Source organism: Culex quinquefasciatus, chromosome 2 (genome assembly GCF_015732765.1).
Source record: "Culex quinquefasciatus strain JHB chromosome 2, VPISU_Cqui_1.0_pri_paternal, whole genome shotgun sequence".
NCBI lineage: Eukaryota > Metazoa > Arthropoda > Insecta > Diptera > Culicidae > Culex > Culex quinquefasciatus.
This window is the reverse complement of record NC_051862.1, coordinates 37,365,786-37,389,885: the sequence shown is the minus strand read 5'-3', so window position 1 is coordinate 37,389,885 and position 24,100 is coordinate 37,365,786. Positions and strand designations below refer to the sequence as shown.

At 34.4% G+C, this 24,100-nt stretch overlaps 1 protein-coding gene across 2 annotated transcripts in view; it reads left to right on the top strand.

The window, feature by feature from the left end:
- LOC6043155 (roundabout homolog 1) overlaps positions 1–10,727 on the top strand; it is a 268,131-nt gene extending 257,404 nt beyond the window's left edge. For both annotated transcript variants that reach the window (XM_038251502.1, XM_038251503.1), the window contains 4 exons: positions 3,720–4,736; positions 4,799–4,964; positions 5,031–5,646; positions 10,312–10,727. In XM_038251502.1, the coding sequence (XP_038107430.1) occupies positions 3,720–4,736; positions 4,799–4,964; positions 5,031–5,221 (1,374 nt within the window). In that variant the 3' untranslated portion in view covers positions 5,222–5,646; positions 10,312–10,727. The remainder of the gene's footprint in view (positions 1–3,719; positions 4,737–4,798; positions 4,965–5,030; positions 5,647–10,311) is intronic.
- The last annotated feature ends 13,373 nt before the right edge of the window (positions 10,728–24,100 follow it).

Genomic DNA, 24,100 nt, shown 5'->3' with positions numbered 1-24,100 from the left:
CCTCCTCCATCCCTTGATATGAGTTCAACACAACACAACCACATCACATGTGTATGATGCTCGTTTTTCCGAAACATGTCATCAACCAACACCAGCTAGGAAAATGTGTTCCTCTCTATGTATGTTTGTATGTGTGCTTGTATGTGTGTCTCATTGCCGGAATGATAAATGTGATGGCCTTCGGGCGCCTGCTGTCAGAATAGCAATGAATTGCCGAACTGAGGCTGCTCCTTCTATTGCTTCTTGGAGACAAATGTGGGGGGCCTAGCCCTGGGAAAGTCCTGGCCTGCTGAGCTAGGCCGACGTGAGCTATGATGGGACTTTTGGCTGGGAGATGTGACTGACACATGACTGTCATTTCAAGGGTTGTTGCCAGATTGGCGCGGGCCGAGCCCCAGAGTTCGGATTGGGACGGCTAGATTGGAGGGATTGGAGCAGTTTCTGGCTCGTTGGTTGATGGATTTGAAATTTCATGGGGACAAATTGCTCGCGCGAGGGATTCTTGGAGTGATGGGGCCGGATTTTAGTTGGTAGATGCCACGTTGGAAATATGACTGAATTTTAATTTATTTTCAAAATTTCTTAAATTTCTTGCTTTTTTATGCTAAAAAGTTGGTTCCAACAGCAAACATTAATATTTAAACCAGAACTCGCGGGTTATACAAAAACATTTATTTTTAATTCGATAGGTTAGTAGTACGGTAGTAAAGCATAATCTACACTGGCTCACAAAAGCTGTTGAGACCTGATTTGAGCACGAACAGATGTCATCAGATGAGTTGTTTCAAAAAGAGTTCAAGTATCTCAAAATTGTGCTACAAACACTGAAAAAATTTGGAGGCATTTTTTTTTAATTTTGAGATTCTTGACCACATTGGATATTTCAAGGAAAATTATGAACAATGCATACAAGAATCCAAATTTGGTCTATTTGTTTTTCATGTAGAGTAGTTCTTAAAACAAAAAAAAAAATCCACATGAGCAGTTCTCTCAGATTTCGATCATTATTATTTTTTTTTGTATTTTTAAATCCGAGTGAAATTTTTATGGTGCCTTCGGTATGCCCAAAGAAGCCATTTTGCATCATTAGTTTGTCCATATAATTTTCCATACAAATTTGGCAGCTGGCCATACAAAAATGATGTATGAAAATTCAAAAATCTGTATCTTTCGCAGGAATTTTTTGATCGATTTGGTGTCTTCGGCAAAGTTGTAGGTATGGATATGAACTACACTGAAAAAAATGATACACGGTAAAAAATGTTTTGGTGATTTTTTATTTAACTTTTTGTCACTAAAACTTGATTTGCAAAAAAACACTATATTTTTTTATTTTCTTGATATGTTTTAGAGGACATCAAATGCCAACTTTTCAGAAATTTGCTGAGATATTGCCATGCAAAGGTTTAAAAACAGAAAAATTGATGTTTTCTAAGTCCCACCCAAACAACACACCATTTTCTAATGTCGATATCTCAGCAACTAATGGTCCGATTTTCAATGTCATTGTATGAAACATTGATGAATGTTTTCGATCTTTTCGAAAAAAATACTTTCAATTTTTTTTAAACCAAAACTAACATTTCATAAGAGCCAAACATTCAATATTACGCCCTTTTAAAATGTTAGTCTTGGTTTAAAAATTTTGAAAATTTTTTTTCGAGGAGATCGGAAAATTTCACGAATGTTTCATATTTTAACATTGAAAATCGGACCATTAGTAGCTGAGATGTCGACATTAGAAAATGGTGTGTTGTTTGGGTGGGACTTAGAAAACATCAATTTTTCTGTTTTTAAACCTTTGCATGGCAATATCTCAGCAAATTTCTGCAAAACTTCGCATCTTTTGATATCCAATTTATTTTGTTTTGATAACATTTTAACAATTCTACTTTTTTTCTTGTTGTTTTCAAAATGGCGCATTTTGGCGCAAAACCTTTCAACTACACTGCCCATGTTTGCATAAATGTCCCATATGCAAAAACAGCAAGCTGAGAAAAACGCATTTAAAGTTTGTCCCATACATAAGGCTACGTGTTAAGTTTTCGCGAAAAAACTGGATTTCCTTCTGATTTCTGGAACAAAGTACTGGATGAAAGAGCACACAATTTTGAACCGAACTGCATCAATAACTCGAAATCTATTAAAATGCATATGGGACATTTATGCGATCACTTTAAGCATAAACAATGTATTTTCCATAAAAATCGATCAATTCACCCTTCAATATACCGATTATTACCACGATTTCAATAAGATTCCGCTTAAAAATTATAAACAAATTAATTAAAACCGTCAAATGCAAATTGAGATATCTAAAAATAGACACCGATAGACACGGAGATTTTTTCAGGAAATGTAGTTGAAAGTGTGTATTTTCAGGTGCATTGTTCGGTTTTGCGCCAAAATGCGCCATTTTGAAAACATAGCAACTTGAAAATAGGCCCAAAATCACTTAAAAATGGTAATAACTCCTCAATAAAGGCTCAAAAATGTTGCTGTCTTCGGCAAAGATGTGTAACTTTATGTCATAAACAACTCTTCAGAACATAGTAGGCCGCTAAAATGCTAACATTTTGAGTTATCACCAAAAAAGTGCTTTTTTGGACCATTTTTGCTAAAATGGCGTATATCTCGAGTAGATTAAGAGCTACAAATTTGGCGCTTTCGACAAACTTTCATGAGATTTTTTCCTCTACAACTTTGCCAAAAACACCAAAGCCCTACAACGTCATCCAACAAAGTTAGTTTTTGGTTGACACCCTGGAAGGTCGTCACCCTGTATGTCAATAACTTTAAAAGATAACCCTTATCAGGCCTGCAAAATGTTTCCAACCCAGCGTACACATGAAGCAAACCAAAATGTCAGTTCACTGCTAGCATGTGACTGTAAGCCTACTGTGTCCGTTCAACCATTGCCGCCTGACTCGTGCCGGTCGGCTGCTGGAGAATGAGAGACGTGAAAAAATGAGCTACACTCACTCAATTCGTGTCGTATGACTGACTCGTAAAATCCTCTCTTAACACTATTTTGACTATTTTTAAACAATTGAGTGGTTCTAGACTGTGCAAAACACTTAAAACAACCATAACTTATATTCAAAATAACATTTCCACGCATAAATACCAACTTTTTGTGTAAAAACTTGTTTCTTTATGTGTGTGCGTGCAACGTCGAATGAGCGTTGGTCGACTACTGCCTCGCATTGCAGCTGCTCAGTGAACTAGGGCACTCACGACTGAGTCGGGTTTGTTTACGTCACGGTTTTGCGGTTCAGTGAATGGATCTGAAAATATCGTGTACGCGTCGCCGATTTTCGCGTCAGGACCCCTGACATTTTCAGCTCTGGCCCTTATCAAGTACAAGAACTCTTCCGAAGACACCATTTGGCTAGGACGTCAAATAAAGGAGTTATCAATTTATACCACTTAATTTTGCCATTCCGAACACTGTGCAGTGCGGCGAGTTGGCCGTTCGGGTTGGGGCGCGGATTTAGTAAGCTAGATATTAAAACGCCGGTTTGATGTTTTTTTTGGGTTTACAGATATTTTTTCGCAGCATCTGTCAGATGTAAATTTACACATTATTAGAGGTAAAACGAAAGCTTTTTTCTGACATAAAAGATATTCCTTTTTAAATGTAATATTACCATGATTTAATTTACTGTGTACAAACCTGAAAAAAATAACATTTCCCTCCCAACCCGCTCTCTTTCCAGATCCTCGAACTGATCGACATCGTCCCGCTCTCCTCGACCTCGGTCCGTCTCGAGTGGCTCCTTCACGTGAGCGCCTCCGAACAGTACGTCGAGGGGTTCTACGTGCGCTACCGCGAGCTGGACTCCAGCACCCAACGCTACAGCATGCTGTCGATCCCGAACAACGAAATCGAAAGCCACATCATAACGAATCTGTCCAAATTTACCAAGTACGAGTTCTTTTTGACGCCGTTCTTCAAGAACTTGGAGGGTCAGCCGAGCAACGCTCGCATTGTGCAGACGATGGAAGATTTGCCGAGTGCTGCGCCGGGGAACATTCAAACCGGGATGATGAACTTGACGGCGGGTTGGGTTCGGTGGAGTCCGCCGGCGAAGGATCAGATCAACGGGATGCTTCAGGGGTACAAGATTCAGGTTAAGGCGGGGAACATTTCGAAGTTGCTGGCGCAGATGACGCTGAACTCGAGCACGACTTCGGTGATGTTGAACAATTTGACGACTGGGAGTAGTTACAGCATCCGGGTTGTGGCGTTTAACCGGGCTGGGTTGGGACCGTACTCGAAGCCGGTGCATTTGGTGATGGATCCTAGCTTTGTGATTGTTCCGCAAGGAGTTCACAATAGTTACAATGACTACGAGGACTTTCGGCATCACAACTTTCTGCACGAGACTTGGTTCATGATCTTCGTCGTTTTGTCTTTGTTTATCATTCTTTTGTTCACGATCGTTGGAGGAGTGATCTTCTTCAAGCGAAGGCAAGGCCTCGGAAAACCCGTTGTAACGGTTCCAATTGGAGCGAGGAGAGATTTGCCCAACTTGAGTGTAACCAGGAAGGATAATGGGATCTGGATTGATCGCGGCTGGAGGACGTGTGACACGGATAAAGACTCCGGGTTGAGTTCGATCAAGCTGCTGGAGGGAAGTCAGATGTACCCGAACCAGGCGTTGTCCGATGGAGGGACGGACTATGCAGAGGTGGATCCGAGGGGAGTCACGTCATTTTATAACTGTAGGAAGGTGAGTTTGATCAACCTTGTAGTTGACTTCAAATAACCCATACTCTTTCACACTTGTTTCAGTCCCCGGAGAGTCCCACCCCGTACGCGACGACGATGATCATCAACGGCATCCCGCACAGCGACGGTGGCGGCGATCTAAGCTACCAAGGTCACGACACCTTCTCGTCGACCTCGTCCAGCTTCCGGTCGTTTTACGGCTACCCACGGCCGGTGAACAGCAATCAAGGTAAGGCTTTCCAGAACTCTAACTTCAAAACCCATGACAATCAACATCGATTTCCCCTCCCACCAGTTCCCCCCAACTGGGTCGACTACCTGCCACCGCCGCCGGAGCATCCCCCGCCGGCCCCCCAGCAGCTGGACATTGCCCACCTGAACCACGTGATCTACCCGTCCGAAATGCTGGTCGCCGGCGGTCCACCCGGAACCGCCTCCTCCCACAGCAGCTCGTACTGCTCGCGGCGAACGTCCGGCTACAAGTGAGATCCGGTCGCCGGCAGCCGCTGCTCCATCAACCACTACCTGATGATCGGAAATCGCGCGGCCGCGGCGGAGGTCGTCCCCCAGAACTGCTACTAACCTTAAAAAAATGAACAGCAAAAAAAATCCTTGTAAAATGACACCAACCTTAGAGCGAGAAAGAGAAAGAGACAGTTTACGAGGGGATCGACCATCGACCGCGACGACGACCACGACGATAAATGCTTCTTTTTTCGCGGGACGCTAAATGGGTTGAGAGACGGGGTTGGTCCAGTACAGCGAGTCAAACAGCTAATCGAGTGTCCAATTTTCCAACTCCCCCGATGCAGTGTCTCCCCCGCCAACCGTGCCGCGAAAAGTTTAGAGAAAAGAAGCAAACAACAATATTTACACGCAAATGTTGGGCTGGAAGCAATTGAGCCCTTTTGGTAAGTAATCTCTCTAAATTTAATATTTTTTGTAAAGAAAGTGCATTTGTCCTTCATCATTTGGGTTTCTCTGCAAAAAAATATGAACTTTATTGATAATCTTCAAATTGACTCGGTGATTTATGACAATGTAAAAAAAATCTTGACCTACTCCGCCCGTCGACGTCAGTCACAAACGCATATCTGGAGTTTTTTTGAAAAGGTCCTATTAACCAAATTTTCAATTTTTGCTTTTTGGGTGTTTTTACACAGAAAAAAATGATGGTAATATTCATCAGGAAATGGTGACAGATTTTGTGGTTAAAAAAATGATGAATTTTACCCCAGAAAATGATGAATTTTCATCAGTTTTTGATGAATATTCATCAGGTTCACATTTTTACACATTTTTTATGTAATATTACTCAAAAAAGAGGTAATATTCAACCTACCAAATTTTCAACATTCCAAAATTCAACTTTTTTTTCTGTGTAGAACCGCCTTGAGTCAGGGGTATTCAAAAGCACCCAAAAAGCAAAAAATGAAAATTTGGTTTATAGGACCTTTTAAAAAAAAAAACTCCAGATATGTTCAGAGAGGAGAGTGTGATATCTTCATGTTCATTATTAACTTAAAACAATACTTATTTGCACTTATTGAACGGGAGACGAACTCCATCTTTATTGTTTGGCTACCTCGCCCAGACTGACTCCCAATCCACGCTTACTTTACACTCACACATACATAACTCTACACGCTTATCGCTGACTGCCTTATTTAGGATAATGTTCAGGATGCCACAGAGAGAATTTAACAAAATAGAGGAGAAAAGCAACTCGCGACAAAATTTTGAGGCTAGGATGCATTTCATAAAGTATTCGCCTCCTTTTCTCTCCCACAGAAAACCTGGGAACGAGGTAGCTGTCAAACTAGGTCAAAATGTTAAAGTCACTCACAAAATGAACTTTGAGTGATTTGAGTTCATTTCTGACGTCACGATTTTCTTCTCTATACCAGCACGGTGCTCACTTGGCCTGAACTACCCAAGTGAGTCGTCAATTTGAGTTTGAAATGAGTGTAAAAATGCGAAGTGTGGTTGATGATATTGTTTTCAAGCAATTTTATCGATGCAATGATTGATCACAGACTGTTCTGATTTGGTTCTGAGTTGGCTTTGAACGAAATAGCGCCTCTCTGAGCCATTTGCTATAACCGGTTCGAGTAAGAGGGAGAGAGCAGAAGAGAGAGTTTTCAGCAGCGGTTGCAGCAGTTTTGCCTCACGTCCGATTTGTGCTCGCGAGTGAAAGCGTCGATTTGGAGCGTTCATCTACTTTGAATATTTTTTTTTGTTTTTGGTTTTTAATTTGGCTGAAACTTTGTGAGTATTTTGTTTGAATGCAATTTAATCATACAATTTTGGTAGCAATGACGTTATCAAAAATAGTTCAAAATTCTAATATCCAATATGGGAGTCGACAAGAAATTTTGCATGATTTTTCACAAATAAGAATCTTGAGGCAATATTTAGAAATTTCCCAAAATATTCAAAAAATACTTAACTTATACTTTTCATTTTGCGAAATTTGTGCATTGCTAAGAAAAACCTTTAGTAAATTTCCGTGTCATTTAAATATTTTCGAGTCGATTTAAATTTTTTTTTTGCTGAAAATACCCAAATATTTTAATTTTTATAAAAAAGAGATGAAACGAGACGTATAAATGTTGGCCAGTTTTAGGCATTAAAAAATCGTATAAGGCCGTTGCACCCCCTCCCACCATCCTTCAAAGTCGGTCCGAAAAATCGGGGGGCAATTTTTTTTCAACAAGCTTCAAAGTTTTAATGGAAAAAGAAGTCTAACGAACTGAAAATAATTTTAAATGCATTTTCCTTCGTTTTAAAACATATTTAGCATATTTGAGATCAGTCAACAACATTTTTTATGAAATTCCGTTGTACAGTATCCCATAAAGTTTTTTTTTCGTAAAAAAAATACTTGGACAATACTATATTATTTTGAAAACTAAAGATTGCAACAAATCGGGGCCGGTGTAAAATGCATTTTCAAAACCTTATTTAATTCAAATGTTAAAACCATGGCTTTTTATTTCAATTTAATTTTTTTTAAATTGTAATTTGCAATCTGGGTCTAATTTTTTTTAGTTCAGAGTGTATTATACAATTTTTTTCCAATTACAAAAATTTTCAAAGCAATCTAATTGTAAAATTTTGAAAGTTAATGCAAAGATAACTTTTGGATAATACTGTCGAAAATATTGAAACTTTTTAATTATTTTCTACGAATTATAGTGTTTGCTGACATTTTTAATAATTAATAACGCCAATAAATAATTTATTCAAAGTTTTTGTCTCCCAAAACTTATATGCTTTTAGTATTACACAAGAAATATTGTTGATGCATTTTTTGATACTTTTCGTTTCCAAATTTTGAAATGTATTTTTTTTTATCTCCTCCCTCCAGCACTAGGCTGGGCTAAAACAAAAACAATAATTTTTAATAAGATTCGTGATTCCTTTATTGTAGTTGAACAAATATAGAAATTATTTAAATTTGTTTGACAAGCACGTTGAAAATTATGAAAAATGAGTATTTTCAAACAATTTTAGGAAATAGTTTAGGATGATGCAAACTCTTGTGTTAGAGTTGTTAATTTTTAAATAAATTTGATATATTTTTTCATACTTATCAATGCAAAACTTATTTTTCCAATGAAATATGATATACTTTTTTTGAAAATTTAAACCGTTTAAAAACAATGCATTTTGAAGAAAAAATATTCAAAAAAATTAAATTCTTAAACAAACATTTCAAAAAGGCTTGAAACTCTATTTTACGCTCTTCTGGAATGTTAGTCTTGCCTTTAAAATTTTCAGATATTTTTTTAGATGAGATCAGGAAATTTTACGAATGATTCATTTGATGACATTGAGAATCGGACCAATAGTTTCATTTGAAAATTGAGTGCTATTGAGTGACACTTTTAAAAATGCAATTTTATAGTTTCTTAATATTTGAAGGGCTGTATCTCAAGAACGAAAAAAAAAATAGAATATTATTTGAAACGGTCCTTTAAGCATTTGAAATTCTGCAGTTTGGTTCTCAAATAATATTGTAAGAGATTTTGTCATCTGTTTGAAAATAATATTTTCTGAAATAAGCACTCTTGGTAAGTATTTGTATTTGTATTTGATTTCTTTTCCAAAATTGGACCATAAGTAGTTATAATTTGAGAATTAATAACATTGAATTCATTTTTTTTAATTTTAAAAACTTTTTTTGGAATTTCAAAAATGATAAAAAGGTAAAAACAGATTTTTGTTTCCTAGATTGATTAATACAAACTGAATAGTTTCATACAGTCCAGACTTGATTATCTGAATGTTAGTTTAGACTTTGTATAATTGAATAAACAACAATACCATTTTTGTTGTTTTTTTCAAACTTTTAAACTTAAGTAAAAGTTCTGCGAATCTATTTTAGTCAAATTAAAATTATTAACTATTCAATAACCTTATGCATTTGCATAATAATGTACCTTAGTCATTTTGTCCACAATCTCCGATTTGACATTCTAAATCCCTAAAGAGTTGTTTAGAGTCCATTGCCTTCCGACAAGCTTGTCTGAACTGTATCGTTGAATTTGCATAGAAGTTCTTTGTTGGTATTTTTTTTGTTTCTTAAAAACGATAAAGCGTGTTCAAAACTGGTGTGAAACGTGAAAAACACGTTTTAAACCAATTTTGAGGGCGCTGTATCTTCTTGTCTAAAAAAAACAAACTGTTGGAAATGTCTGTCTATCGCAAATATTTTCTGCAGGGGTGCTTTTCCAAAATAGAATGTTCTAAAATTGCAAAAAAAAATATATTTTTTTGCAATTCCGTCGTGAAACTACTTGCTTTTCCTGTCATTCTTAAACGACGAAATAGTCTACTTTTCTGTACCAAAAATAACAGAATCGAATACTTTTCAAAATAAATGCTAAAAAGTTCTACTTTTCAGCACTCAAATGGGTGCTGAAAAGTTGAACTTTTCAGAACTTGTTTCGAAAGTAACACTTTTCAACATTTTTTTGATTTAAACGATTTATTACCAAAATACATGAAAATTTGACATAAAATTTCACTCAGTGTGTGTTTTTTGGAATTGCAAAAAATGTTGTATGGAACTCGTTGCAAAACTTGATTTTTTCAGCACTCTTCGTATTTATCCAACTCGGTGAACCTCGTTGGATAAATGTACGACTCGTGCTGAAAAAATCCTCTTTTTGCAACTTGTTGCATAAACTACTATTTTAGTTTCATTCTTAAAATGCCAATAAATCGAAAACGGCTTATAAAAAAACTGAGAAATAATTTTGGATTGCAAATATAATCGATTTTAAGTTTTTTTGATCACACTAAAAATGTCATAATTTATAGTATTTTTTCAAAGATCAAATTTTTTACTACTTATTGGTATAATCGGTGAAGAAACGACAACAACCACCCTAGGACGATCTGAAAATGTCTTCTCGAGAATGTTCATGCTCAAACTCATTAGCCCGCAAAATCAAATAAAAAAAAACTAAAATGAAAATTTCGGAAAATGTTTATTGGCTATTTTTTCAATTAAAAAAAACATCAAAGGACTTGCATTAATGAATCTTTTCTCTCATTTCTTCCCCCAGGTCAACCCAACGCTGGCTATGCACACACACGCATTCTCCGGATTGGACATTCCTCCCGCTGAAGGAACTATTCCTGCGATGAAACACGCTGTGTGTGTGTCACCGAAAGCATCGAGATCTCACAATAGCAACCTTGAATGGATCTCAGAACACATACTAAAGAGAAGCAAATAAGAAACACTCACTAAAAATCCTAAATTGTAGTTGAAAAACACACACGTAGTTTGAACCACAGATGAACACTAACTATTTACACAAATTTACACCACAGCTAGAAAGTGAAACACTTGAAGATTACTCAGTAGCAGAAGTGAAGATATTTATTTTAAAACGTGAAAAAAAATGCCAACGATTTATTTTTGCAGTACAAGCTATCGGAACTTTCCTTAATAAACCAACATGAAAATAAATAAAAATGCAATCAAATTTGTAAATTCCTTCAACGATGACCAACCTTCAAAGGCACAGACTCGCTTCAGCGCAAGGTAAGTCGAACCGATCAATAAAATTAGCAACACTTGGCTAAATCACCAGCAGAAATCAATGCCAGTCGCGCCGTTGAACCATTATTTCTAGCTCAACAAACCAGGTGGGTTTGGAGTAGGAGTTTAAAGATTGATTCCAATGGCCGTGCTAAGTATATCTCCATGAGCCACGTGTTGTTCTTTTTATTAAACTTAGGTTTAAGTTGAGTTTCAATGCATCCACGCACCTTGCAAAATGGAGCACAAAGTGCTGTTGGAATAAATTGTTGTGCAGAGGCGACGCAAACCGGTGTGCATGCGGTTGGTTGCGTTGCGTTGAACTTTTGCACATATTAGCGATTACCTTGAATACACTTTTGCTATTACAATGGGTCGAGGAAATGGGTACTTTGACTAGGTGTCGGGTGTTTGTGGTTGCAGGGATTCCGGGAACAAAGTGATTGGAAGCTTGAGTGATTGAAATGAGCATTGGTATTATTGTATGCGTTCTTGATTTAGATGTTTTTGAGATTGATGATTTCAATATTCTTTTTTTTTAGTTAGGTAATTTAACTTTTCTCAACTATCTATACACCATTTTTATTCTAACCATTTTGTTGTGGTGTTACAAAATCAAAGATTTTTACTATTGATAATACATTGTTTGATTGAAGTTAACCGATTACAATTATTGATGGCAAGTTAGTTCGAACTTGAGATAGTCAATTCATTACCCTATCAATTCACTTGATGCACTGAAAATGCTGTTTGAAAAAAATTTTTGAATTAGATTTGACACAAAATGTTGGGTATTTTTTTTAAATTTTGTTTGATTAATAATAATTTAAATTTTAATTATTTTTTCAATGTGATTTCTGCTTTGAACAATCAAGAATCAAGAGAATCAAGAGCAATGCTTGAAAAGAAATCTGTCACTGAATTGGACTGCTCGACATTTTGATTTTTTTTGAATCAAGACTTACATTTTAAAAGGGCTAAACATTGAATATTACGCCCATTTGAAATGTTAGACTCGGTTTATTTATTTTTTTAACATTTTTTCGAAAAGATCGGAAAATTTCACGAAAGTTTCATATTTTAACAATGGAAATTGGACCATTAGTTGCTGAGATATCGACATTAGAAAATGTTGGGTTGTTTGGGTGAGACTTGGAAAACATCAATTTTCCTGTTTTTAAACCTTTGGCATTATCTCAGCAACTAAGGGTCGTATCAACAAAGTTCAAAAAAGTAATATATAGAGAATTTTCTAAGCTTTTCAAAAATCTTTTTTCAAAAGTGGGCAACCATGGGCACTAATTTAAAAAAATGAAAAACTTCGACTATTTTCAAAAAAGTCACCTAAAAATGGATTTAACTTGAAAACGGTGCACTTTATCAAAATTTCACTAAAGTACTTTTTGATTGCAAATTTGATTTTACATCGAAAAATGTAGTAAAAAAATTTTACGACTGATTTTTCGATTATTTGAACAAATCAGTATTGATTCATAAATTCATAACTCGCTCAGAGAGTTTTTGCACAACCTGGAAATTTCTGAAAAGTTGGCATTTGATGTCCCTAAAACATATAAAAAAAAATAGTTGCCAATTATGTTTTAGTGACAAAAAGTTTATTAAAAAATCACCAAAAATTTTTAACCGTGTATTATTTTTTCAGTGTAGTCCTTATCCATACCTACAACTTTGCCGAAGACACCAACTCGATCAAAAAATTCCTTCAAAAGATACAGATTTTTGAATTTTCATACATCATTGTTGTATGGCCAGCTGCCAAATTTGTATGAAAAATTATATGGACAAACTAATGATGCAAAATGGCTTCTTTGGGCATACCGAAGGCACCAAAAAAGTTTCAGTCGGATTAAAAAATACAAAAAAAAAATCAATGACCGAAATCTGAGAGAACTGCTCAGCTGTCTGAAAGCTCCAAATAAGATTTTCATACTTACTTTAGCAAAGCTGGGTACTCTCGATGGTATACTCGAGAAAAAACTAGTTTAAAATAGTATAGCAAAAGACATAGAATTGTTGAATGCTGTATAAAAGTAAAAAATTCTTCAATAATGAAATATACAAAAAACTTTGTCTCCCACTTGGTTGGTGCCTTCCTCACTTCTAAACAAAAACGTGTTGGTTACGGAGATTATTTTCATTGATACTACAGAGATCTAAACTTAATAACTTAAAACTTGTCAAGTTATTTACGAAGTGAATTTTCCGAAGAGAGTTATATTTCTCTCAGTTAGGAACTCTGTAAAAGTGGTGTAAATTTCGAAAGTGTATTTTTGAAATATTACTTCGTTTATCATTATAGTCCAAAAAGTTTTTTTTTATGTCAAATGAAGTCCTCATAAATATTTTCCAACAAAAGCCGTTGAAAAAAACATTGTTTACACAAGTTTTATTGCTTTTTTTTAGCAAAAAGAAGAATTTCGGAACCAATCCGTTGGATAATCCGGATAGTTTCATAACCAATTCGTAGGATTTTTTCGATGGTCAAATTGATGATAAAAACGCTTTTATTTTGCAGTTTGAGTCGTTCAAATCCATTAACTACATCCCGATTATGGTATTATACTATGGTATGTAATGTTTATCTTCTCGAAGAAGAGTTAAAAATTGAAAAAAATTAAATTAAATTGATTAAAATTCATTCAAGCTTCTAGTCAAGGGTGTACCCACTTAACGATACAATTTAAAAAAAAGTACTTCTCGATTGCACGTTCAAATTGGCTTTAAAAAATAATTTAAAGTATATTTTTTGCCCAGGTTTTTGATGTTTTTCATAAACCATATCTCCTAGACAGTTTTTACACCAACACATTTTATAGCTCAGAATTTTTTAGTCCCCTGAAACATAAAAAAAATCGGTAAAAAATACGTTTGTTGGGAAATTAAGTATTAGTAGTACAAAAGTTCAGCTAATTTTTCCCGAATTTGTTAAAAATTCATCAGAGCTAAATTGAAAATTAAAATAAACATTAATTATATTTATCTTCTCTCTTGCACAAGTTTATTAACAAAAATATCAAGTGAGCTAAAAATCATTGACGCGTCAGAATGGATGTCACAACATGTAGTCGACAGATCATAAGCCGTCGTGGGATGCACCTAAAATTAATATCCAGATTCACCTTTTCATGATTGAATTTGCAGACATTGTTGACTGGATGACGCATGGTGCCATAATTATTTACACTGTTTTGAACATAAGACATAATTTGTTAATGTTCAAATTTATTCACATTTTTTACTGAGCTTGAAAGTATTTTTGAGCAGGTATGATAACTTACAACTGATTACGTGGCGAAATTTTTTGAAGTGTTTTTTCATGTTGTGATTTTTCTTTTATTTTTTTCGCAAATTCCCCCGCGCTGACTTTAAGGTGCCAAACTGGAGCCAGGCATCAATAACGCCAAACAGCTCGCACCAGACTGTGTGGGATTGTGCTCTCCCGTCGCGTCAGTGGGTGGTTCTTTTTCAGGTTGTTCGGCGTTTCAAAAACACCTTAACGCCTTAACTCAACCCAGCCAGCCCAGACAGAGCATAAAAAGCATCGGCATGTGGCATGGAGACACAGACAAACACACGAGTCGCGTGTGCGAGCTCCGATCGACTTGTCGTCATATTTCGTTTTTTATCGTCGCCGTGGCCTCACATTACGGCTCTATCGGTTAGCGATGGCGATGGACAAGTTGAAGAACTTCTCCAGCCTCCAGACGGTGGCGTTTCACGGCGCGGCAGCATGATCGCCAGTCGGAGAAGGCTTTGCGTTGTTGGCTTCGTCGTTAACGCGATGGCTACCAGGTACCTGTCCGCCAGGAGGTTTCGGTAGGCAGATTTATGCTGAAGAGTTCTTCACGAAATGGGTTGTAAAAATGTTATTTTTAGGAGGAAATTAAAATATCTTTTTCCAATCTTAAATTATATAAAAATCTGTAAGAGTTATAAATTTGAAAAAAAAACTAAATTACAAATTATGATCAAAAGTTTCAAAATTTTGGAACAGGTATTACAAATTGCTTTAGACGTTGATACAGTTAGTAAACAAACATACAAAATATTGATACACTTTCAATGAATGATTCTTTCATGGCGGGATCTTTTCAAAGTCCCTGGTCTAAAAATTCAAAAGTTGTTGTAAATTTGGCAATTGATTGTAAGACTGTTTCAGTAAAATAAAATTGGGCAATACATAATTTTTTGATCGATTTGAGGTCTTCGGCAAAGATCTAGAAATTAGTGACAACTACACCAAAAGAATGATCGCGTAAAACTTTTTCTTCAGATTTTAAATCTGATATTTGATGATTTCAATGAAACTTTGTTCGTGTATTCCTTATGTCATAAGAAGTTATTGAATTCTTTAAATATGTATTTTTATTATTTGATTTATTTAAACCGCCATCAGGGGTGAAATTGGATCTGTTACCTATGCTGACAGTATGCTTAAGGGGGCTTATGTTTCGGATTGTGCAATATCTGGCACCGGAGCTATGAATTTTTGAAAAAAAAATGATTTTTGAAAAAAATACCTAGAATATTGTCAAACATAATTAAAAAAAATCGTTCTCAGATGCAATATCAAATTTGAAATATATAATAACTTAAGACATTTTTTTGATTTTGTGAAAGTCATTTCAATGCAATCAAAAAAAATTAGCTTCCCTGCATTTTTTTTTTGATAGGCTAAGAAAATGTTCTACATTTTTTGGAATCCATACAAATATTTTTTTAAATTTTAAAATCTAGCTAAACTTTGAATGTTTTAAGCACTATCAATAAGTGAGTCTTGATTCAAAAGTTCAAATTTGTTTAATATATCTATAGAAAAGGCCAGATTATTAATTTTCCGAGATATCACACTAATTTTATGTTTTAAGAGGCTGTATCTTCGCAATCTCATAATCCGATAAATAATCTCATAAACGGAAAATGAAAATTGAAATGAAATTTTCCCCGAAATTCAAAAATATTCAATATTTTGTTTTAGAATATGGTTAATTCTCCGCCAACTCTCACGAAATCGGGAAAAGTTGCCCCGACCCTCTTCGATTTGCGTGAAACTTTGTCCTAAGGGGTAACTTCCATTTTTGAACATGCGAAAAAAGAGGTGTTTTCAATAATTTGCAGCCTGAAACGGTGATGAGATAGAAATTTGGTGCCAAAAGGACTTTTATGTAAAATTAGACGCCCGATTTGCTGACGTTCTCACAATTCCGAAAAAACGTATTTTGCATTGAGAAAAACACTTAAAAAGTTTTAAAAACTCTGCCATTTTCCGTTACTTGACTGTAAAAACTTTTGGAATATGTAATTTTAAGGGAAATTCAATGTACTTTTTGAATCTACATTGACCCAGAAGGGTCATTAGTTCATTTAAAACAAAAATTTTCATTTTAAAATTTCTTGTTTTTTCTAACTTTGCAGGGTTATTTTTAAGAGTGTAATTGTGTTCAACAACATTGTAGATCAGACAATTACAAAATTTTTGATATATAGACATAAGGGGTTTGCTTATAACATCATTTTTTCAAAACTTTTTTTCGTAAAATCGCGATAACTCGTGATGTTTATAAGCAAATCCCTTATGTCTATATATCAAATTTTTTGTAATTGTCTGCTCTACAACTTTGTAGAACATTGTTACACTCTAAAAAATAATCCTGCAAAGTTAGAAAAAACACGGAATTTTAAAATGAAAAATTTTGTTCTAAATGAAAAAATGACCCTTCTGGGTCAATGTAGATTCGAAAAGTACAAATGTGGATTCGAAAAGTACATTAAATTTCCCATAAAATGACATGTTCCAAAAATTTTTACAGTCGAGTAACGGAAAATGGGAGAATTTTTAAAACGTTTTTAGTGTTTTTTTTTTTCGATGAAAAATACGTTTTTTCGGAATTCTGAGTACGCCACCAAATTGGGCGTCTAATTTTACATAAAAGTCCCTTTGACACCAAATTTCCATCTCATCACCGTTTCAGGCTGCAAATTATTGAAAAATACCTCTTTTTTCGCATGTTCAAAAATGGAAGGGGTCGTACCGCCCCTCCGTCACGAGATATTAAAAAACGGACCTCGGATTCGTGATCAGGGACAAAAGTTACCCCTTAGGACAAAGTTTCACGCAAATCGAAGAGGGGTCAGGGCAACTTTTCCCGATTTCGTGTGAGTTGGTAGAGAATTACCCATTTAGGAACTTTATGAACTGTACATTAGGGTGCCCAGAATAATTTATCCCCTACTCCACAAGCATAAAACGGTTTTTTGGGTTATTTGAAGTATCTGTGCCAATTTTCAGCAAAATTGGTTGAGATTTACCCATTGATACCCAAGCCTAAAATTGGTGAAAAAAATGTTTTTCGTACAAAAATTTCATTTTTGAATCGCTAACAACTTTTCAGGATCGAGTTTTACAGCTTTAGTATGTTCTACAAAGTTTTAGAGCAGGCCTGCCCAACGTCCGGCCCGTGAAGCCATTCCATCGGGCCCGCGACGGCTTTTTAAAATATTTCTATGACCGGCCCTTAAGGCTGTTCATGAAGTATTAAATAAATACAATTATTGTCTGAATTAAAAAAATAATCTTGTGATCAAATTTTAACATAGTATAAGAGCATTCTTCATTTTTGAATTTAATTCTTTTGATTATTATATTGATATTTTCTTTAACTGAAAAAAATGTGCAGGAAAACAAAATTATCCATTTCGTGAAATTGTGAAATTAATGAAAAAACTTGGATTGTTGTCTTAAAATTTACAAAAAGAGACTAAATGTTATTTCTATCAGTTTTGACTGTGTTTACTTCAATTTGAAGTTTTTTTTCTGGTTTCTTTTTTAAATAAATAAATAAGTAAAACTAATGTTTTTTTCCAGAACAACTTTTTAGTGATAATTTTTTTTTAAAGCTTGGAAACCAAATTTTTTATACTGAAAATAGATCGCTGGAAATGTTTTTAAAATATTGAAAAATGTATCAAAAACTTTAAAAAATTGCAACGATCATTGAAATTTGAAAAAAAAAATTAAAAAATATATATCACGGAATTTAATTGCAATCGTCAAAAACAATATCTATAAATCTTAAACAAGCAAAAATTAAAATAAGTCAAATAAGCAAATTTTTGAATGTAATCTTTGTTTTTCATTTTTAAAATCAAGGTATATGAAACATATTTGCAACACTAGTTCTTTTATGTATTTGCTTTTAAAGAACCCAATCATAAGAAAATTAATAGAAATGTGTTTACTTTTTAAATTTTTATCAAATATTAATTCCGGCCCGCCACTGCTTCCGAAAAATCAGATCAGGCCCGAAGAGCCAAAAGGTTGGGCACCCCTGTTTTAGAGCATTACATTTCCAATAAGAATCTCACTCTTGGGATTAATTGGATGGAAGTAGCGCACCTTGCAGACCAAACAGTAAAAAAAATGTATTTTTCATACACTTTTTCGATTTTTCCCATACAAACTTCACCTCCAAGTATCAATGGAAAAATGTTGACCAATTTTGCTCATATTTGGTCCAGAGTCCTAAAACTGCTCAAGAAACAATAAACAGCTTGTGGAGTGGGGTTTTAAAAAAAGTTCCATATTTTAGGCACCCTACTATAAATTTTTAAAAGTGTACTTATGCTAAATTTGGCTGAAGAACTTTTACAATTACAATTTAATTTTAAAATTAAAATAAAGTCATTTAATTTTTCACTTTCTCTAGATTTTATATAATATAACATTGCCAAAGATTTATGACCATTCTGCAATTCTCTAAAAAGATGCTATTTTATTTTTCCTAAACATATCAAAATAAATAAAAACATTTTGTGTGAATCAATTGTTACTGACAAAAAGTGATATCAAAAATCAACATAGTTTAAAAATAAGTTACATAAATGTAATTTGTGCACAATATAAACTGCTTAAGGTAGAAAATCTATTTTTTTATTTTCCAATATTTATTAAATCCTTTCAAAATATGATTCTCAATCACTCCTGAAAGTTCCATGACGATATTTCATGATTAAAGTGTGTAAAAGCCGATTTAACCAAAAAAATGCGCCATGCGCAAAACAAACAAGAATTGACGTTTTTTTAATTTTGTTTTTTTTTTATTATACTTGATTTCAAAAGTACCATAGTTCTGGATTTAGTAATAAATGTTTTATTTTGTTCCAAACATAACAATCGATTTTGTAAAGAACTGTGTGTGCAAAAAACCAGAACCAATGTCCAAGCACCAATAAAAGCGATGCTTGAAGGCGCACACGCCTCTTGGATAGTAAGAAACGAACCCGATAACACCGCGTCATCAATATGTCCAACGACTGACAGGGTGGCGACGACCACCAAAGCCCACGGAAAGGCCTCTCGCACACGAAACATCTTGTGAAGTTGGATGCGACTTCTGGGAATGTTGTTGAGCTTTTTCAACAGCTTGCTGTAAAATTGCTATTTAAACTCCTTTCCCAGATATTTTTTTTTCTTTCTCACAGCAAATATTTGCAAATTATCCGTTCAAATCCGATCCCAAACGCGATCTTTCAGCTTCCCTTAAACAGCCATGTCCCTTGGGGAGCAATTTGGCCGCCATCAACTCGGTGTGATCGGTGTGTTTCGATTTGAAACGAGGTGCAAAAATGTCCACTTCACTGCCGTCTTGTGTTGTTTTTATTTAAAGCCCCCAGCTCAAAACTGCAACAACGTTGAAAAGCTGGTCCCATCAAACCATCGGCACCGTTGATGCTGGAGGGGACCAGCCGTCGCCGAGACTACGATGGTGGGCGCCCCGGCAAGATTGTAGTCTCGGCGGCCCAGCCACGCGACCAATCGTCGTCGTCGAACCAGGATTTGCTTTCAAACTAATTAGTGCCTATCGACATATTGGTGAAAATTTTCCCCAGGTTGGTAAGCGTTGAGATTGGCGGTTTTCAGAAAAGTGTGACGACAGTGACAGTGTTGTGAATTACATGTATTTTAGATAATTAATATTTGCAAACCAACTTTCTTTAAGGCTCATGCCAATTTTGTTTATTTTTTTTTTCGATTCAAAATTCAAAGTTTTATTACCCTAAGGTTTCCAAAAAACTTCGGACAATCAAATCATGGACAAAAAATTTTTTTTTGTATTTTCTCACTTTTAACCTTCTATAACTCAACTCCGTCTCTAGGCGGACTTCGATCTAAAATTCTAAAAAAAAAAACGTGTTTTCATATTCAAAAAGCTTTCAAAAGAAGATCTAAAAAAAAATTAAATTTTAGGGTAAGGAGTTTGACTTTTTCTTGTGATTTTTCCAATGTTAAAAAAATTTAATTCTTTTCTAAGGTCAACTTTGGCTGGGTTTTTAATTAACTTTGCTATATTTTATGTAAAGTTAAACATGGTATCATTCCATAGTAGTGAAAAACAAGCAAAAAATTGCACAAGATTCGCTTCGCTTCGCTAGGAGACGGTGATTTTAGCGGATTGCAGACTGGATTTTCGCCATGTGATGTGATGATTGTCTAAGCCCAAGTTGCCTAGGATTGATAATTGGGAATAGAACCAATTCCACCTGAACCAGATTCTCACCACCATGACAGCCGTCCATTGCTGGCCGCTCCCATCTCCACCGCGCACCACTGACAAAGAACGGGATTTGGAAGACGGGAAGTGTTGATGCTCCACATTTTTCAGAGTATTAAGGGAAAATCTCCACGGTATCCTCAAGTAAGTTTCGCTTGGAGTTGGACGGTTTTTGGGAAGGTATAAGGTCTAGGATACACTCTAAGCAAGCATTACGACCATTGGCATAGTGTGTTTAAAGGTTATAGTTTTTTTCTCAAGGCAAGCAATCGGATGCTGCTGTCGAGACAATTCCCGTTTAATTACTGTGGGTTTTAATTATTATTCTCAAGGCAAACATCTGATGTTGCTGTAGAGATAATTCCCGTTTAGTTCTAAAATTTTAATTTAACAGTTCAAGCCTAGACAGCAGGCTGTGGAAAGCTTGAACTAACCGAAAGAGAAAATAACTAAGTAAAACACATAAATTAAAAACTAAACGCGCCCGTTGTTTATATGAAGCAAAAAAAAAAATTGCACAAGATTCTGTACAAACATTAAACAATCATAAAGGCAAAAAGTACTGATAAGAGATGGTAGAAGAAGTCAAATACTTTCGAAAAACAAACATCAACTAAGCAAGATAAATTTAAATTAAACAAGAAAAACATAAAACAAGAGAAGAAAAGTTTTTCTTAGAACAAAATTTGCTCAAAATTACCTCCACACAGGAAAAAACAAATTGTATTTCATTACCACCATTTTGGATTAAAAAGATTGAAAAATTCCAAAATACTTTGAGCATTTTTGGGAGATTTTTTTTATCATGTTATTATTCGAAGATTCGATTATCCGAAGTGGTCTATTTTGAACTTTGGATAATTGAGTCTGGACTGTATTTTGCTATAAATTTAATTTCAAAATTTCATTTTTTTTAAACACACAACATCAGTTTAATTTGTTTCAAAACCAAACTTTGGGAAAGTTTGAATACGTCATGATTTTTTTTTAAACATTGACCAAGGTTTTTTGTCTTCCTAACCTTACTGAGGAAAGGCTATAAAATCACTCGAAAAATGAACTTATTAATTTGACCTCGTAGACCCACCTTCACGTATACAAATCGACTCAGAATCATGTTCTGAGCAAATGTCTGTGTGGATGTGTGTAGATGGGTGGACAAAAAATTGTCACTCGATTATCTCCGAACTGGATGAACGGATTTTTGCCGTATTAGTCTCATTCGATCCGTCTTGGGGTCCTTTAGGTCTCTATTTTAAAACAGCCAGTTTAGTTAAATACTTCAAAAGTTATGCTTAAAAAACGATTTTGGCGTATGTCAGGAAGATTGTAAAAAGGGTGGTTTTGTAAGAAAACCTATCATGTTCTACATTTTCAAAAAGGTATTGAAAAGACCTTTCCAATGAGCCCAAATCATTGAAGATCTGACAACCCTATCAAAAGTGATTATCACTTAAGTGTTATTTATACACTTTTTGGAGGCCATATTCCAGATATTGTGATAGAAATATTGTCTGAATCTTCCATGCGAACTATCGTTGGATAGGTTTTTTATCAGACCTTGCCGATGAGCCAGAAATATTGAAGGTCTGCGAACCCTATCAAAAGAAATGAGTAATAAAGTTGATTTGTTAAACATGTTAAGGGGAAATGTTGTATTGACTCTATGAATGTGAGGAAGGCACCAACCACCTAAAGGTGGATTAAGTAACGTTTTTTAATTTGAATATATGGATTATAAGGCCGATCCAAATATTTATCAAAGCAGTTTCCTCATGTAGATCAGGCTATAGTTTTCAAAAAAATCTAATTTTTAACGAAAACATTTTTTGTCTGCGAAAAACTTTTAGTGATGCTGTTTTCACAAAAAAATAAAATATTTTATCAAACTTTAACATTAAAAAAATGATTATAAACGCAGGGAATTACATTTTCAATTGTTTCCAGCTGATGGCACTCAACATTTTGTTGATTTTTTTAGTATTTCGAAAAAAACATGTGAGCAGTTCTCTAGGATTTCGGTCATTCGATTTTTTTTGTATTTTTTAATCCGACTGAAACTTTTTTGGTGCCTTCGGTATGCCCAAAGAAGCCATTTTGCATCATTAGTTTGTCCATATAATTTTCCATACAAATTCGGCAGCTGTCCATACAAAAATGATGTATGAAAATTCAAAATCTGTATCTTTTGAAGGAATTTTTGATCGATTTGGTGTCTTCGGCAAAGTTGTAGGTATGGATACGGACTACACTGGAAAAAATAATACACGGTAAAAAAATTTGGTGATTTTTTTTAACTTTTATCACTAAAACTTGATTTACAAAAACACTATTTTTAATTTTTTTATTTTTGATATGTTTTAGAAGGCATAAAATGCCAACTTTTCAGAAATTTCAGGTTGTGCAAAAATCACTGACCGAGTTATGAATTTTGAATCAATACTGATTTTTCAAAAATCGAAATTTTGGTCGTAAAAATTTTTCAACTTCGATGTAAAATCAAATTTGCAATCAAAAAGTACTTTACTGAAATTTTGATAAAGTGCACCGTTTTCAAGTTATAGCCATATTTAAGTGACTTTTTGAAAATAGTCGCAGTTTTCATTTTTAAATTAGTGCACATGTTTGCCCAGTTTTGAAAAAATATTTTTGAAAAGCTGAGAAAATTCTCTATATTTTGCTTATTTGGACTTTGTTGATACGACCTTTAGTTGCTGAGATATTGCAATGCAAAGGTTTAAAAACAGGAAAATTGATGTTTTCTAAGTTTCACCCAAACAACCCACCATTTTCTATCGTCAATATCTCAGCAACTAATGGTCCGATTTTCAATGTTAATATATGAAACATTTGTGAAATTTTCCGATCTCTTCGAAAAAATATTTTGGAATTTTCAAATCAAGACTAACATTTCACAAAGGCCAAACATTCAATATTACGCCCTTTTAAAATGTTTGTCTTGATTTGAAAATTCCAAAAATATTTTTTCGAAAAGATCGGAAAATTTCACAATTGTTTCATATATTAACATTGAAAATCGGACCATTAGTTGCTGAGATATTGACGATAGAAAATGGTGGGTTGTTTGGGTGAAACTTAGAAAACATCAATTTTCCTGTTTTTAAACCTTTGCATTGCAATATCTCAGCAACTAAAGGTCGTATCAACAAAGTCCAAATAAGCAAAATATAGAGAATTTTCTCAGCTTTTCAAAATATTTTTTCAAAACTGGGCAAACATGTGCACTAATTTAAAAATGAAAACTGCGACTATTTTCAAAAAGTCACTTAAATATGGCTATAACTTGAAAACGGTGCACTTTATCAAAATTTCAGTAAAGTACTTTTGATTGCAAATTTGATTTTACATCGAAAAATGAAGTTGAAAAATTTTACGACAAAATTTCGATTTTTGAAAAATCAGTATTGATTCAAAATTCATAACTCGGTCAGTGATTTTTGCACAACCTGAAATTTCTGAAAAGTTGGCATTTTATGTCTTCTAAAACATATCAAAAAAAAAAAATTAAAAATAGTGTTTTTTTAAATCAAGTTTTAGTGATAAAAGTTAAATAAAAAATCACCAAATTTTTTTACCGTGTATTCCAGTGTAGTCCGTATCCATACCTACAACTTTGCCGAAGACACCAAATCGATCAAAAATTCCTTCAAAAGATACAGATTTTTGAATTTTCATACATCATTTTTGTATGGACAGCTGCCGAATTTGTATGGA